Genomic DNA, 15,497 nt, shown 5'->3' with positions numbered 1-15,497 from the left:
TGATTTTCCTTTTATTGAGACAAAAAAAAAGACATAGAGAAGAGCAAGACGAGGGGGGGGGGCTTTTGGTGCTAGTCAGTCTCTTACCCAGCAACCCTCTACCCACCGTGATTTTTTCTGCCGGGTAGTATTAAGGGCTTAGCTGTGCCACAGCAGAGTCCTGTGGCCCAGCAGATACTGTCAAGCCAAGGTCGATGAATTGCAGTGTGGCCAGGGATGTGTATTATCTCATATGTGAAAATGACTAAACACACGCAAAGAAATAATGTACTGTTCTCTGCTTTTGTACGAGGCATAAGGGCAGCTGATACTGATGGAGGCCTGTAGCACCAACAAAAAAAAATCATGATGTTCTACCTTTTCCAGATTGACGTCAGCTTCCACTATCTGTTTCAGCGCGTGACGAGGGAAGTGAGGCATTGTGGTGCAGGAAGTGGGAAAGGGTCTCATTGTCTTGCAGAAAGTCCTTCAGCTTGAAACCTAGGAGAAAAAAGAAACACATAGAGGCATTGAGTCAACCCACTATGAGGCATAAAATCCTCAATAAGAGCTCTTTATTTGGTGGAAACTATCAATATCAAGACTCACAGCAGTGCTCCAAGTGTGACAGAGTGTAAAAATTCTTTCCCACAATAAGTTGGTGGCTGCAATCTCTCTTGTTGACTTATTCTGACACCTTCTGAATAAAACTCCCAGACTTTCCTTGTCACGTAGCGCATAAATACTCTAACCTTCGGAAATTGTTTAACAAAAGAAGAAAACTCCACTGTACGAACTGTTTGATTTAATGCTCAGTGACAACCAAATACATAAATTAGTGGACTCAAACCAAGATCATGAAAAATTCATCACTGAATCAAAGTCTGATTACAATTCATATGATATATGTGAATACTGAATAACTTCATAAACACAGACACACTGTCCTCTGAGCACTCTCTGAGAGCGTTCTGTACTTTTGCTGCATTCCAAAGAAGTCAAACCATTTCTGAAACTGGCCTGAGTCAGCTGTGTGGCTGCACGCAAACATACCACACACTGCTCAGCGCTGAGTTTTGTTCTCAGACGGGGTTACTACAGGGCTTACACTTTGGTCCAGATTGCTGCTTCTCAACGTCTCTAACTCCCTCTCTTCCTTCCTAGATTTCTCTGCCTCGACCTTTCATCTATTTTTCTGCCACTTTTTGCCCGTTTTTCTCAGTAGAACTTGACTCTGGGTGAAACTAATAGAGAGGAACATGCAGAGGAAACAGGAATAGCTCTAACAACCACAGGTGCTCACAGTTATTTGGTTTATTAACAGCGCTGTCTCTATTGCTGTGTCGATCTAATCGCTGCGTACTTTTATGTAAGCATGTCTAGATGTAACAAACTTGACTGATTATTTCTGCTACCGTATGGATTATTAAGATGAACACATTTTACAACGACTGAATCATACTGGTTTTGCTGGTCTGTTTTCCTCCAGCGTCGTTTGAATTTGGATTGCTTATTTTAAAATGTCATCCAGCTCATCTTCCTTTCCCTTCATCTCCAGTAAATCTTTTTTCTTATTACTGTCAGTGTTAGCTATCAGATGCACCACGCAACACACACACACACACACACACACACACACACACACACACACGACAGGAAACACTTTGCTTCGACTGGAACCAAACATCCCTTGGGAGGAAGAGTGAAAGAGAACAGTGTGTTTCTGTGTGTTGACAGTGCACATTTGCAGTGTCCCTGTCCCTCACTGCCACGGATGTGCACTCTTTGTGTCATGTGAGTTTGAGGTGCGTGCATGTGTTACACACATACATCCTTACTATTCCAGCTCTCATAGACCTCTGTGCATGTGTGTGTGTAATTGTGCACTTGTGCCTGCGTATGCATGTGTGTGTGACCTCAGTTCTCAGGGGAGAACAACAAGGGAGTGCTAATAAGATCTAATCACAGTCTCAGTAGGAAGTCACAACTCCCATGGTGCATTGCATCAAAGGCCCTTGAGGACGCCAGACTGGATGGCTCAAACCTATTAAAATGGAAAGTCTAGCAGTCTTGTGTGTAGTCAGCAAAGGTGCTTGTGTATGTATAAATAGTAAGAGGAGGAGGTGTGCGCTTGTGTTTGGGAGTATAGGGATGCTGTGAAATAGATCATCAATGTCAGCGAGGGAAAAATGAACCAAGCTATTCTCTGCGAAAAATAATTTGATTTTCCTTTTATTGAGACAAAAAAAAGACATAAGGAAGAGCAAGACGATGGGGGGGGGGGCTTTTGGTGCTAGTCAGTCTCTATACCCAGCAACCCCTCACCCACAGTGATTTTTTCTGCCGGGTATTAAGGGCTTAGCTGTGCCACAGCAGAGTCCTGTGGCCCAGCAGATACTGTCAAGCCAAGGTCGATGAATTGCAGTGTGGCCAGGGGAGTGTGATTATCTCATATGTGAAAATGACTAAACACATGCAAAGAAATAATGTACTGTTCTCTGCTTTTGTACGGAGGCAATAAGAGCAGCTGATACTGATGGAGGCCTGTAGCACACAACAAAAAAAAATCATGATGTTCTACCTTTTCCAGATTGACGTCAGCTTCCACTATCTGTTTCAGCGCGTGACGAGGAAGTGAGGCATTGTGGTGCAGGAAGTGGGAAAGGGTCTCATTGTCTTGCAGAAAGTCCTTCAGCTTGAAACCTAGGAGAAAAAAAAAACACATAGAGGCATTGAGTCAACCCACTATGAGGCATAAAATCCTCAATAAGAGCTCTTTATTTGGTGGAAACTATCAATATCAGGACTCACAGCAGTGCTCCAAGTGTGACAGAGTGTAAAAAATTCTTTCCCACAATAAAGTTGGGCTGCAATCTCTCTTGTGACTTATTCTGACACACTCTGAATAAAACTCCCAGACTTTCCTTGCTTAGAGTAGACCATAAATACTTCTAACCTTCCGGAAATTGTTTAACAAGAAGAAAACTCCACTGTACGAACTGTGTGATTTAATGCTCAGTGACAACCAAATACATAAATTAGTGGACTCAAACCAAGATCATGAAAAATTCATCACTGAATCAAATGTCTGATTCCAATTCATATGATATATGTGAATACTAAATAACTTCATAAACACAGACACACTGTCCTCTGAGCACTCTCTGAGAGCGTTCTGTACTTTTGCTGCATTCCAAAGAAGTCAAACCATTTCTGAAACTGGCCTGAGTCAGCTGTGCGGCTGCACGCAAACATACACACACACTGCTCAGCGCTGAGTTTTGTTCTCAGACGGGGTTACTACAGGGCGTTACACTTTGGTCCAGATGCTGCTTCTCAACGTCTCTAACTCCCTCTCTTCCTTCCTAGATTTCTCGGCCTCGACCTTTCATCTATTTTTCTGCACTTTTTGCCCGTTTTCTCAGTAGAACTTGACTCTGGGTGAAACTAATAGAGAGGAAACATGCAGAGGAAACAGGAATAGCTCTAACAACCCACAGGCTGCCTTCACAAAGCGCACTGTTATTTGGTTTATTAACAGCGCTGTCTCTATCTGCTGTGTCGATCTAATCGCTGCGTACTTTTATGTAAGCATGTCTAGATGTATCAAACTTGACTGATTATTTCTGCTACTGTATGGATTATTAAGATGAACACATTTTACAACGACTGAATCATTACTGGTTTTGCTGGTCTGTTTTCCTCCAGTCGTCGTTGAATTTGGATTGCTTATTTTAAAATGTCATCCAGCTCATCTTCCTTTCCCTTCATCTCCAGTAAATCTTTTTTCTTATTACTGTCACTGTGTAGCTATCAGATGACACGCACGCACGCACACACACACACACACACACACACACACACACACAGACAGGAAACACTTTGCTTCGACTGAACCAAACATCCCTTGGGAGGAAGTGAAAGAGAACAGTGTGTTTCTGTGTGTTGACAGTGCACATGTGCAGTGTCCCTGTCCCTCACTGCCACGGATGTGCACTTTTGTGTCATGTGAGTTTGAGGTGCGTGCATGTGTTACATATATATCCTTACTATTCAAGCTCTCCATAGACCTCTGTGCATGTGTGTGTGTGTAATTGTGCAACTGTGCCTGCGTATGCATGTGTGTGTGACCTCAGTTCTCAGGGGAGAACAACAAGGGAGTGCTAATAAGATCTAATCACAGTCTCAGTAGGAAGTCACAGCTCCCATGGTGCATTGCATCCAAAGGTCCTTGAGGACAGAACAGACTGGATGGCTCAAACCTATTAAAATGGAAAGTCTAGCAGTCTTGTGTAGTCAGCAAAGGTGCTTGTGTGCTTGTATGTGTGTATTTCATTTCCTTGTTTTATCTTGCCTGTGTGTGTCAGTCTTTATCTACGCCGCCTAAGTGCACTTAATCCCCTGAGTTATCGGGAGAAAAGAGTTTTCTGGAGGTAAAACAACAGAAGGAGTAACGATATACATTTGTGTTTGTTTGTGTGTGCCTTGCCTCTGTTAGAGCCAGCTGGGTGAGCCTAACATGTCTGTACATGTCCTGATGGTGCCTATCCTTTTTCAAATTCAACAATATTGACATGACATGTTTAGCAACCAATGTCATCACTAGTCAGACCAGTCCATAAACACGCTGTGATCGCCGTTAAACCAGATATTCTCAAATCCACCACACAAGCATCAAGTAGCATTCCTGAACGCCAAATGTCTGTGCAGTCTGATCAACAAAAGGTGGCTGCTGCATGAATTCAACCCAGAAAATGGCTGTGTAATGGCTTGATCGTGAAGTACTATTTTGATGTAGACAGTTGGAGAATTTTGTTGGCTTGTATCTGAGCATGTCTGACTGTCATCGACTGTGTATTTAAGTTTGAGAAATGTTCGTTTGATTGCTTCTCAGTTCCCCAATGAGCTATTTTAAGAGTAGGGCCTGAGAGTGTGTATCCCTATGTACATTCAAGAAAAAAGAAAGCATAGTCCAAATGGAGTCTTTTCCAGATAAAATATAACGGCGATGAAAGGCTAAACATGCTGATGTTCTCCTCTATTATGCAAATCCACTTTCAGCTTACTTTTGTAAAGAAGATAAGAAAAAAAAACTGTGGTGTATTAAAAGCTCAACACTGACAATCAGACCACATGTATCTCTGTTTGGTATTGAGAAAAACCTTTCTCATCTTAAATATATTGGATGAATCTGTTCTTTAAATGTCTGTCTGTGTTCTTCCTTTCATCTATCTGCCATGTCATTCTGCACGATCTCATGAAGCAGAAATGCATTAGACCTGATTAAAAGTATGTCCCATGTGATTTATCCAGTTATCCTATGGGGAAAAAGCTCATCCCTCTCTCTGGCCCCTCGTAGTCTCCCTTCTCTGTCAGTGTAAATCTCATACGCTGACCCCCAGTCAGTTGCTGAAATATTAACAGACACGTGAGGGGACTCCACTCTCAGCTCTTTGATCCATGCTGTTATAGCATCACTCTTCTTTAGCAGTCGGCTGTTTACCGTCTCCTGCATCATACATGACTGTACCCGTGCTATGTCAGTGCAATCTCTCACGTGGATTTAAGACAAATATGGGATTGTACACTATCTGTGCATTTAGAAATCAATTTTGATTGAGTGCATGGAAGCGCAGAAGTAAAATAATATATGAGCCTGGATAAAAAAAGAAGAAAAAATCAATGCAGAGCCTTGGCTCTGTTCTTTTCCAATGGAAATGTGACCCACAGATAGTAGATGAGATGAATATCTATTACTGGCCTCTAATGTATACTACTAACTAGATGAACAGGAAAGACACACAACAGGAAGAGGACACCCCATAGCACAAATCACACAATCTAATCAAACTGAGCAACATGCAAACTTTTTTCTAAAAGGTTTTTCTCAAAATAAATTTGTCCAGAACATCTCTCTGATGTGCAATCTCTTTCCTTTTTTCAGACTGTCCAAATGCTATGTATGCGTCCTATGTAGAGCCATTGCATAACATACTGTACCTCTGGGCTAACAGAGCAGACGGTAGCCAAAACAACAAGAAGCTTTATTGTTCTGCTTTGTTGCATAATTTCTGATGGTACACTCTGTTAAATTTACCGTTACATTAGGGTCAGATGTGAAACCAGGCTAATGACACTTTATTTATAGGCACTAAATATTAGAGAAGTCTTGCTGTAGCAAGGCAACACTAAAGGAACAAAAGGAAACCCTGTCTCATTAGACTGCCTCATTTCATGATAGCAATTAACTGAGGTCAGTAGTTACATCACTGCTGTTTACTGTTCCTGCACTCTATTCTGTAATGCCTTGCCATGTTATTATCCCCCATTTTATACAATGTATGAATTATATAACATTTATTTTCATCACTGTCATCACTTGTTTTTTTGTCCTGGTTGTCTTTGTACACATGGTCAGCTGGAAAACAGAGATTGCTCGCAGCAAGCCTCCCACGTCAGAGTAATGGGTGCTGAATTTAAATGAAAAAGACTTTTTTTGTACTGAGAGGAAAAGTTAATGTGTTTGTGTGACTTCAATTCGGCTGAAGTTAAATGAGTACAGAGTTTAGCACAGCCCTCTTTCTTATTTTCAGGTTACGGTGACCGATGCACAACAAATTCATCAAGATGTTGATGTTTTTTTAAAAAGATGACCTGCTCCAGGACAGATTAATCTCTGCCAGTGCTAAAATTTAAGATTATGATCAAAGACGTTGCTAGAGACAAGAACAGCTTGACTTTGTCACGTCTGCGACCTGATCCTCAAAGAGAGGAAGCATTTCAGTTGAAACAACTTTCAACAATTTTCTTTCTGATCTGAGCAGTGATTCTACAATGATTACCGGGGGTGGTGTACAATTTTGTTTTTCCTGTCACAACACCCACCAGCTTCTGGGAGGTGGAGCCACCACAGCTGGCAGGCAGTGATAGGGAAGGACACGTTACACTCTCAACACTGCTCTTAGGAACAGTTGCATCAGCTACTATGCTGCAAAAGTGACCTTGACAAAAAGTGATGTTTATCTAGTTTAAACATGTCGTTTATGTGTTGATACTGGATCCACAATGATTCAAGCTTCATTTACTCACTGTACTAATTGTGTGCCGTGCCTCATTCTTTCTTTTTTGCTCTAAATTCTGATCCCAAGTGTAGAAAAGAGTAAGGACCTCTGTTTTGGGGTAGCTGAATGGTTGGTAGACTTGGCAAACTACAGCCTACTTTTTTTTAGTTTTTAGATTAAAATATAATTATAGATCTTGTCTTGACTTTTTTCTCTTTTGGGAAACAACATGTCTCCATAAGCCTTAATATTTCTCAAGCTGAAGCTTAGAAGCATTAACAGCAATGTGTGAATAAACTGCAGGTGTGAGTCACTGACACGGTTAGATCATATCTGTTTAAGCAGTTGCGTAGGCGTGTTCCTTTCTTTTTAAGCATACTGCAAAAAAAATGAATGTGAATGGGTGGTCGGTCGCCCATTCAAGAACACAAAATAAGCAAAACATCAAAGTTGTTCCTTACGGGCAGTGTTCTTCTGCAGCTTCTTGAGGGCTCTCAACAGTCCCTTGTAGCCCTCGTAGCTTTTATCATTCTGGGAGTAGAGCAGGATCTTCTTGGCATCAATGAACAGACGGGAGATTCTGGTGATGATCACAGAGAGGCAGGAAGAAGATTAAATTAGACACACTGTTCTACATCCATTGAGAATTCAAAACCTGAGATGATCTGTTTTGAAGTTTGTTGTGATGCATAATGATAATATTATTACAAAATTACACAAAAGTCATTGCAGTAATTGAATTCCTTTAATCAGTCAAAGTAGTGCATTGATCAAACGAATCAGCAAGATGGCCATGGTACTCACATAGAATCATTGAAGTTTCCCACCACCCCAGGAGTCTCGCCAGGGGTGGGATTACGAAAGCAGGGGTTGTTGGCATTACAGATGATGCCTTGTACCCAAGGCAGGGTACCTGCTGAAGGCATGGCCTTATTAGGGAAATGGCCTAGAAGGGAACGGAAAGGAACAGCATATCATTTTAAGTTTTAAAATGTAGTTTTTAGTTGAATCCTTAAGAGTGTAGCTATTACATTTTATGCTTCACCAAACAAACCTAAAACCCCTAAAAGTATTTGACCGTATGTAAATATATGCTGTAGAACATCACCCCGTCTGCGTTTGAAATCAGCTCTAAAAAGCACTGACATTATCTTTACAATTGTTTGTTCTCTTATCAACTCCGGTAACTTTACTGCTACTGCTGCAATTTACTGAGGTTAATGAGCTATCATACTGAAAAGATAAGTATAGGGTATGAGAGAGGGTTCAGGAGCTTGACCCAGTTCTTTGCTGTTCACTGGGTTAACTGGCTTTGGATTCATTTGTGATACAATGACAGCTGGTATCAGTAATATTGCTTCAAGTAGCGGAACTGGTTTGGTGGTCAACAAAACATGCAAAGCAAATGATTAACCTTGACACTTGATTCATGGGTGCCAAATATGAATACATTTAACAAGTGTTCAAAAGTAACTGTTTTCCTTCCTAAAGGTGCTTCTCGATCGTTGATAATCTTATTGAGTTGAAACGTGGCCAAAGTTGCAAAACCAGTTCTGCTGATGAATTGCTTTGCAATTCCCTTTTCCAGGAGCTAAAGGTCCTATCACATGTTCACACAGTGCAAGCAAACATTGACAAATCAAATAGATCCTGATGTGACAATAACATTGAAACCTTGGAAGAGTATGTTGATCTTACCAAGAAGCAAGAGGCAAACACTGTCTTAAAATTTAATCTATTCTAATCTAAACAGACTAATAATTGTCAGGAAAATTAAGAAATCCAAGTACAAACTTGTGTTTGATAAATGACAATTTCAGCATGAAAAAGTAACTTTTCTTTTCTTGTCTATAATTAATTATGTTGAGGAATTCAAGTCTCCTTCCTGTAATGAAACATCTGCAAATGTAATTTTATTTAAACTTTAGACAATTAATACCGGAAAGTCTAAAAAAAATCTTTGGTCACTCTCCCACCCTTCCTGTCTGCTTACATTCATGTTGCTCGTAGGGTGGATAATGCATTCGGACTGAGATGAGGATGAAGAAGATGAAAAGGGGCCAGATTATCTCAATCAGCAGTTGGATCTGAGAAAGGAAGACAAGAAAGGATGATGACAGAGGTTAATCATTCAAATAAAGAAAGGCCCAACACACTTTGAAATAAAAACTCATGAAACAAATGACTTCATAATCCCAAAACAGAGTTTTCATTTGTGTTTTTTTTGTTGTTGTGAATTTTCAGTTCAACTAAGGAAATCTGTCCTGTTCTAGAGGAGTTCTGTGTGTGTGTGTGTGTGTGTGTGTGTGTGTGTGTGTGTGTGTGTGTGTGTGTGTGTGTTGTTTGTGTGAAAGGGGTTTTTCTTCTTTTCTTTTGTTTTTTCGGTGGGTGGAGGGGATGCTGTCAGCTGTTGTCTCTTGTTAACAGTAATCCTGCGACAAGTCTTGGTAAATTATATGGGTTAATAGGGGGAGATAGAGTGAGAGGTCTGCATAGTTTAGTGGATTGTAAGTTTGTCCATCTGCTCCATATGGCCCCCTCTACTTTAGCTGCCTGTGTCTCAGCTTTAACCAGCATGGCAGATACGTAGCGTGGAGAAGAATGAAGACACTGTCTTAGATAATGCACTGTATCCCTTTGTTAGACATAATTGGATTAAAGAGAGGTTTCTGACTGAGGGTCAAATTGTCAGTAGATTGGCCTCCTGACATATAAAGACGCACCATGCCACAGCTTGGAACTGAATTAGATTTACATAACTTTTAGCTGTGTGGGCACTAAAAGGAACAAAATGGGAACTGGACAATGGACATAAATGTGTCATCATCACATCTTTGACTGACTCACTGTAATGCTTTTCAATCAAAGTGGCTCAGAAGAGAATTACATCATTTTTATTGTTGTGGGCCACATACACATTGGAACCATAAACATAAATGCCCTTATGACTATGACTAGTCATACTGCACTGGAAAGGTCAACTCCAATTCAAAGTTCAGATCGACTAAAAATGTGACTGAAAGAAAACATTGAGGTGAAATGATATAAAACAACATTTCCCCCTCGCATTTTCCTTTTTTGTCTTCAGTCTTATTTTTCGACTGACCTAAAATTTCAAATATCAAACAGACGATGCCACAATTTTTCATATGTTTTATATTTATACATAGTTGTATATAAAGGATATAAGTTTGAGAAAACAATCATTAGGGATGGAAAGTATATTTTTAAATGGATAAAAAAAAAAAATCAATAATTCACTACTCATTTAGTCCATCATTCTTATGAGTCAGTAATTCAAAGCACTCCTACTTACAGTCTGTCTCCGTCGGTAGGTGAAGTTCTTCCAAAGCAGTAAACCCAGCTGAGTGAAGACTGCCATGTTGACGTCTTCCGAACCTCACTGAGCACGCTCCAGCTCCTCACTGTAAATCCAAAAAAAGAGAGAGATGGTCAACCACTGCAAACTTTTACATGTCTAACAGACAAAAAAAAGTTAATTTTGCACCCTGCCTTTCCCGCTGTGAAAAAAGCCATAAATTAAACAGTCAGCAAACTGACACTCAACAATCCTGCTTTGTTCCTGTGGAAAAAGACATGGCTTACAAAAATATTTAACAGCATACATTTACGCACAAAGCTGATGTGAAAACAGAACAGAAAGTCGTTACATCAGCAAACCATAAGTGCATACAACTGTACAAAATATGGCTGTAACATCCAGAAGACTGTGCCACAATTGGGCAGGAAAAGCAATTTAGAGTCAGACATAACACTTTTCCCTAAAAACCATCATAACAAAAATTATCGAGGAAAAATAAAAATGATTATTATTATTATCTTAATTTTCCAGAAAACAGTTACAACAAAATTAGAGTAAATTGCCCTAAAATAATAAGAATCATTACTAACAAAAAAGTAAGCATGAAAACAGAATCACCTATTGAGCAAAACTGTTTCACTCTGAAATGCAGAGAAGAGAAAAGTACAGCAACACTCAGCAAATGAAGTCAACTGATGACTGAGGCTGCTAACCACTGCAGATTCAGGTCTCCCGATGTAGACTTATCAGTCCAAAGCTCAAACTCCAGTTAGACTGGAAGGATGGGTGGGCGGTGGGCAGATTTCATGTGGTGAAAGTTGCTGGTAAAAACTTTCATCGTCACACTTTTCACCATGTTAACGCCTCAATATCACACACACACACACACACACACAATGCTACATTTGATGTAAATGTTAAAAGAAACCACCAATTTAGCCTCACATCATCCCCACTGCACAATCTAAATCAAACAACCCACTGATTAAACAGCATAGTGACGTTACTCATAAAAATACATAGTAAATAAGTACACACTTTTACATGTTTTACTTGGCTAGATACCGAGTGTTTCCAATTTTACTAAATGGCATGTAACTCATCCTAAATGAAAACCTGTGTGGGGTACACACTTTTCTTTATTTGCTTATTCTATTTGCGGATTCAAAAGACCTTGGACTAGTTTAATGCAACATCGGCTCAGACCACCAAGTTCATTATTTAGACAACAAATTCCTGGAAGACCAAAATGCACAAAAGGTTTGTTAGATTTAGGGGATTTTATTGTGAGAAATTATTTTGTTATCTGGACAGTAGGTAACACCAGAAAACCCCACAAGTCAGAAACAGTCGCATTTGTAATCCTGTTTTCCAAGATAGACACCCGGTGATCAAGGGTTAAAATCAGGTCAGCCACTTAAGACTGAGATCCTTAACTCCTTGATTAAGGCCGTCATGGTTTACAGTACACAAAATGTAGGCCAGGTTTTAAATATACAGCAATTATGTAATCTTAAGAACACTTAACAATTTTAACATTCACAAAAAGGTGAAGTAAGAAGTCTTTAAAAAAAAGAAAAAAGATCAAGGTCACCCTGTTTATTACTTTGAATGTCCTTTCCACAGAGTAAAAGCTGATTGGATGTCAGAGCATAGGACTGAAAGCACAACAATGTCAAGGACACAGTGGTGATCAAACATGATCATTTGCTTGTGGCTTGAAAAAAGCCATACCCTAATCGAATAATGGCACTTTAATCACATCCAACCACTTCTTCCAGCACATACTTAAAGAATGAAACTAATTTACAACATCACTGCCACAGTGTATGCCTTCTAGTATTTAATCATTGCAAATGGGGACAGCCAGAAAGTCAATAAGGTAATGTATAAACACAAAATAAAATACAATACAGATGTTTACAGTATTTCACTTGTTATACCAGTAACACAGCGGCATTGCACACATTTTCCACAGTTACATGCAACTGTCTGTATTGAGTAAATCTGCTGGAATGTCTGAAATGTCGCAATAAAAACCAACAGGAACGGTTGGGGATCAACAAATAACACAGTGACCCAGGTACAATATCTGCTGCACTGGTACATCTGTTCTCTCTTTATGAGTCATTTGATTTACTGGTAGCACTCACGGCACCCTTTTCACTGACAAACAATGTAAAATACCGGCTGTAGACTCAATAAAAAAAACACATAAGAAAAGCAAACTGACCACACAACTGACCATTCGATGAAATAAATTACAGCAGATGAGGTGATTTAACAACGACACAAATGAAAAACACAACATTAATGTCTACATTGCTGTGGGCTTAAAGGAAATACAATCATCAGCACAGGCTTGTCCTTAGTCACAAATCATTCACAAATGATCATTTTCTATGCTTATACGGTAGATGTTGATTTTTCTTTGAATGTATTCCACTTCACTGCTGCTGACATGAACGGGGAAAACAAACACCACCTACGTTCCCATATTGTGGTCTGCAATGTTGCTGTATGTGTGGGTGCACAACAAGGTATACAATTTACACCTTCTCACATTGGATGGATTTCTTTCCTTCTTTCCTCCTAATTGTGTCCCACTTTTCACTATCAATGTCAATTACTTTAAGAAATTGTGAGGATTGATTGAACAAATCGACCTGTTTATTACCTATTAAAAAAATGCTTTTGATCTAAATTGCAACAGCTCGATTTTACTTGTGTTTTCAGTAGTCATACCATCTGAGTAGATTGTGTCGCGTTTTTTTTTTCATGACATTACCCCCCCTTCATGAATCTGCTTTTGGCAGACACGGTGGTGAAAACACATCGTGTGCAGAGATAAGAGAGGTTCAGTGCTTAGTGGTGAGCAGCCCAAATGGTGCAGAGCCAGGGCGCCTCTAGTGGTAGATAAAAATATTTTCATTTTTTATACTTGTTTACCATCAATCCTCGTTCACGTGTTATGGCACACTCATACAGGATTTTTTCCCCCCCCCTCCTCTCAACTCCATTGTCTTCATTGCTTTCCACGCACACTTGACATATCATATAAAATAACAAACCAATCCAAAAAAAACAATGACAGTTCATTTTTGCTGTGACGGAGAAGATGCTTTAAGAGCGTCGATGTTTTTTTTTTTTTTTTGTTTTTTTTTGCAAGACACATTTTGATTCTTCTTCAAACCACGAATGAAAACACAGAGAAGATGCATTTCATCGACGCTGCACTCTCCACTTCAAACATGCACATTGATGAAAAACACAATGCAAAAAATAATCTACTTTTAATTGTCACAAATGGTCCTTTTTTCCACTGCGACTTAATGTCAGCATCATGGCAGATTGTTAAACTTGAAATCAGGTTACTGTCGGTCACTCAGCTTCGCGACGATGACCCACAACAAGCCACACAAAATCACACTACAAGTAGGACGACGGTGCTTTCAGCATTAAGCTGCAACAAATGGGACTTGAAAAGACTTGCCAGTAATGACATTAGAAATGTCTTTTTGTAACCCTAAAAACAACTCTACCGGTTTTAATTGAATGGTATTAATATGAAGAGATGACATTTGTATTACAAGCCTCACATTCGTCTTTAAAGGTTTATGTTTTGTATCAAACAAATATGTTGCCACAAAGAAGCTTTTATTCTTGTGAACACCTCACCGGAAGCTGTGTGTTTAATACAGCCAACAGACGCTGGTCCTGGTCACAGATGGTCGAGAAGAGCACACTGACATACATGATGAAAAGAGTAAAAAAACAACAAGAACCATGCGTGACATTTCACCTAAACAAGGGCATTTCCTTTAACACTTGAGGTACATTCAGCACATTTTTTTTATATCTCTGCGTCGTAAAAATGCAAAGGGAAAAAAAGAAGAAAGAAAAACTCGACAGAAAACATCATTTGAGAAAAAAATCATTTCAGTTTTTGACTGAATTAAACAAAGCCAAAAAAAAAAAAATCATCAAGCTGCTACAGGATGGAGACATGATAATAAAACATGTTTTAACTGTAACACATCTCTTTGTTGATCCAACAAAGAAACTCACAAATGCCTCCCCCCCCCAGAAAAAAATAAAAGACATCACACAACCCCCACTAAAAAAAAAAAACAACAAAAAAAGCTCAAACTCACCGACCTTTATCCTGAACGCTGTGAATATCCACTCTCTGTTTTCATAAAGGAAGTCCCTTACATCCAGAGAACAAGTCACAAATGGTTCATTTAACTGTACTCCTCTACTGTTACGGTCCTCCTCTCCTCTCTGAGTCTCAGTGTCTGACAAAACAGTTTTTTTCTCCTCCGGCAGGTTTTTATAGCGCTGAGCGGAGCGCGAGCAGCGGCAGCAGCAGAGGTAACTAACGGTCAGCGATTGATGCTGCTGCCATATAAGGCACAGCACGTGCGGAGTCAAAACATCTCTTAAAGGGCCAGCGACGCTTTATCAATGCACACTGCTGCTTTTCAATTACTGCCAAGGAGCTCATTCAGTTACTACTAATGCTATTTTTAGGCTAGATTACAATTTACAGAAACATTTTACATAAATATAGACGTTGCATACTGTTTAACTGTAATTGTTACTTTTTTTTATATATGTGTGTACTGTATATATTACTATTCCTTTGCCAACTTGTGTGTCAACCATTGGTGTCAACTAGCAAATAGGTGAGAATGCACCATTTGTCCTCATTCCTGCCATCAATACCACATTGTCTTCTGTTTAACCGTGCTTGGTAACTGTTTTGACAAACCATCTTCCCGTCATTGATGAGTAATGATCAGATACAGACTATCCCTTGTTTGTTTGTGATTTTGCATTATGTATCCTTATTTTGTATTCATAGATTGTTCTTTTTTTACCCCAAATTTTATAGTCTTGTATTTTTTACATTACATTGCATTTAGCAGACGCTTTTATCCAAAGCGACTTACAGAGGAGGACATAAGCTGAGAAAGGTGTAAAGGAGCACAGAGTAGTTGTTAGTTTTGTTAGTTTTGTCAGGCAGGGAAGCATTCTCGAAACAGAAAGGTTTTTACAAGTTTTTTAAAGGTAGAAAGGGATGTTGCTGTTCTTGTAGCCGTTGGTAGGTCATTCCACCATTTGGGGACGAC

General features: G+C 39.5%; 1 protein-coding gene across 5 annotated transcripts in view; it reads right to left on the bottom strand.

The window, feature by feature from the left end:
• The window catches only part of LOC104922433 (ATP-binding cassette sub-family A member 1-like), a 43,735-nt gene extending 29,059 nt beyond the window's left edge, over positions 1-14,676 (bottom strand). For 2 of the 5 annotated variants that reach the window (XM_027283551.1, XM_027283554.1), the window contains exons 1-6: positions 10,981-11,084; positions 10,357-10,465; positions 9,034-9,127; positions 7,845-7,986; positions 7,502-7,620; positions 2,561-2,682 (exon numbers count right to left, since the gene is read on the bottom strand). In XM_027283551.1, coding sequence (XP_027139352.1) covers positions 2,561-2,682; positions 7,502-7,620; positions 7,845-7,986; positions 9,034-9,127; positions 10,357-10,422 — 543 coding nt within the window. In that variant the 5' untranslated portion in view covers positions 10,423-10,465; positions 10,981-11,084. Of the gene's footprint in view, positions 1-357; positions 491-2,560; positions 2,683-7,501; positions 7,621-7,844; positions 7,987-9,033; positions 9,128-10,356; positions 10,466-10,980; positions 11,085-14,516 lie in introns of those variants that run through there. The other 3 variants (XM_027283553.1, XM_027283552.1, XM_027283555.1) reach the window with 3 other exon arrangements.
• Positions 14,677-15,497: the final 821 nt, after the last annotated feature.

This window comes from Larimichthys crocea, chromosome X, assembly GCF_000972845.2.
Source record: "Larimichthys crocea isolate SSNF chromosome X, L_crocea_2.0, whole genome shotgun sequence".
Classification (NCBI taxonomy): domain Eukaryota; kingdom Metazoa; phylum Chordata; class Actinopteri; family Sciaenidae; genus Larimichthys; species Larimichthys crocea.
The sequence above is the reverse complement of the archived record's forward strand: the minus strand, read 5'-3'. Positions and strand labels throughout refer to the sequence as shown.